Here is a 1,978-nt window from a genome sequence, read left to right on the forward strand (position 1 = left end):
TGACGTGATATAGATTATAGGTGTGCCTCACATCATTTGTCTATTACTTATATTTTCTTTCATTTTTATTTAAGATGGATGGGGGCTTTGCCTGCATGTGTGCTTGTGCACTACACTCACGGAGGCCAGAAAAAGCTGTCAGATCCCCTGGAATTGAAGTTACAGAGGTTGTGAACCATCATGTGGGTGCTGGAAATTGAACTCAGGTCCTTTGGAAGACCTGTTGAGCCATCTCCCCAGCGCCAATACCTGTATTGTATGACATCAGAATCTAGGTTCTCAGGAAGGAGAGTACCCTGTAGAAGTTCAAACATCCGTCAACCCTTATTGAGCCCCCCTAATTCCCAATGACAAGAAACAAGGGAAGAGTTTCTTGGAAGAAAATAAATAAAAAATTTATTATATCTTAATCACAGTACAAACACATTAAATAAAAACAGAAAGAATGCAGGGACCTTCTGGTCCTGGTCCTACAAACCCACACCCTGATCAATAAATTACCCCTCCCCCGAGACCCAGAAGTCTTGAGGTCCAATACAGTTCATTGAATGTATTCCAAGAATGCATTCCAAGAATCTTGGATGACACTCTCACTTCAAGAAGGGAAACTGAGGCCAGGGAGTCCCCATGGACTTCATGGCTCCTGCAGCTACCCTGCAGGACTCCTCTTGCTCCCCCCACAGTCCTCTGTGAGCATGTCCATCACCAGATTCACACCTGAACATGGTAGCCACCGCTGCGACGCCTGCAGAGCCTCCGCACAACCACCCAATAGAGAGTCAGCATTACCACCCAGTAGGCCACATAGGCACCTGCTCCAGCAGCGAGGTGGTAGGCCTCGGCTGCCCGGGATGGGCCACTCCAGTCGGCCTGAGCTTCCTGGGCCACACTGCGGATCAGGCCTCCAAGCAGTAACAGAGCCCAGAGTGCTAGGGGTAGCACCGGGACATAGTTAGCAGCCAGCTTCTTCCTGCCTGAGGTGCCCCAGCCACTCTGATTCATGGTGACCAGTGCCAGGAACTTGGCGGGCAGCAGGCCACACATGTAGAGTGGTGCGTAGAGTGACAGCAGCACCATGCGCAGGCAGCCTCGCAGCCAGGCTGCAAAGGCCGCCTTAGCCAGCGCAACGCCCTGTACGCACAACAGCACCCAGAGCAGGGCCCATGGACGCCCAGCATAGAAGAGCCGCAGCACTGTGGCAGCCACGAAGAAAGGGAAGAGGCCGGAGACCACTGCTTCATAGGTCATCCACGCATGGTGGCGGTGCCACCATAAGGCGTTGTATAGCCACTCGCGGAAATAAGACTTGGACCAGCGGGTCTGTTGACTCAGCCAGCGCAGGAAGGAGGAGGGCGTCTCTGAGTAGCATCTGGAGCGCGAAGTGTACCTGACAGGTGCAGAGAAACAAGGGCGGGCATCAGTGTGGTTCTCCCTGGGGCCCGGGCAGGAGTTTTAAACTTAAAGATCATTTCATATGTATGAATGGTTGGCTTGCATGTACATATGTGTGCTACATGTGTTCCTCATGCCTGAAGGGGTTAGAAGAGGGCATCATAGCCATTGGAACTGGAGCTACAGATGCTTGTGATTGGCCATGTGGGTGCTCGGAATCGAACCCAGGTCCTAAGCAAGAGCAGCCAGTGCTCTTAATTTACCCCCAGTCCAGGGAGCAGAATTTTGAAGTGCCCACTTTCAATGCTATTGGCACAAGTTTTGTCTTTTTGTAGTATTTTTTTTTGTCATTGTGTCAAAACAGCTGACAACAGGTAAGGACGGAAGGGTTTTATTATGGCTCATAGTTCAAAAATAAAGTCTGGCCTGGAAGGGAAAGCATGGAAGTAGAAATATGAAGCATCTGATCACATTGCATCCATGGACAGGAAGCAGAGAGGACAGAATGATGCGTGTGTGCATGTGTGGTGTATGCATGGTGTGTGTGTGTGCATGGTGTGTGTGTGTGTGTGCGCATGGTGTGTGT

General features: G+C 50.7%; 1 protein-coding gene across 1 annotated transcript in view; it reads right to left on the reverse strand.

Moving 5' to 3' along the window:
- Positions 1-369: 369 nt before the first annotated feature.
- Positions 370-1,978, reverse strand: part of Has1 (hyaluronan synthase 1) — a 10,497-nt gene continuing 8,888 nt past the window's right edge. Inside the window, exon 5 of the mRNA XM_026778471.1 lies at positions 370-1,387. Coding sequence (XP_026634272.1) covers positions 712-1,387 — 676 coding nt within the window. The 3' untranslated portion in view covers positions 370-711. The remainder of the gene's footprint in view (positions 1,388-1,978) is intronic.

This window comes from Microtus ochrogaster, unplaced genomic scaffold (genome assembly GCF_000317375.1).
Source record: "Microtus ochrogaster isolate Prairie Vole_2 unplaced genomic scaffold, MicOch1.0 UNK172, whole genome shotgun sequence".
Classification (NCBI taxonomy): domain Eukaryota; kingdom Metazoa; phylum Chordata; class Mammalia; order Rodentia; family Cricetidae; genus Microtus; species Microtus ochrogaster.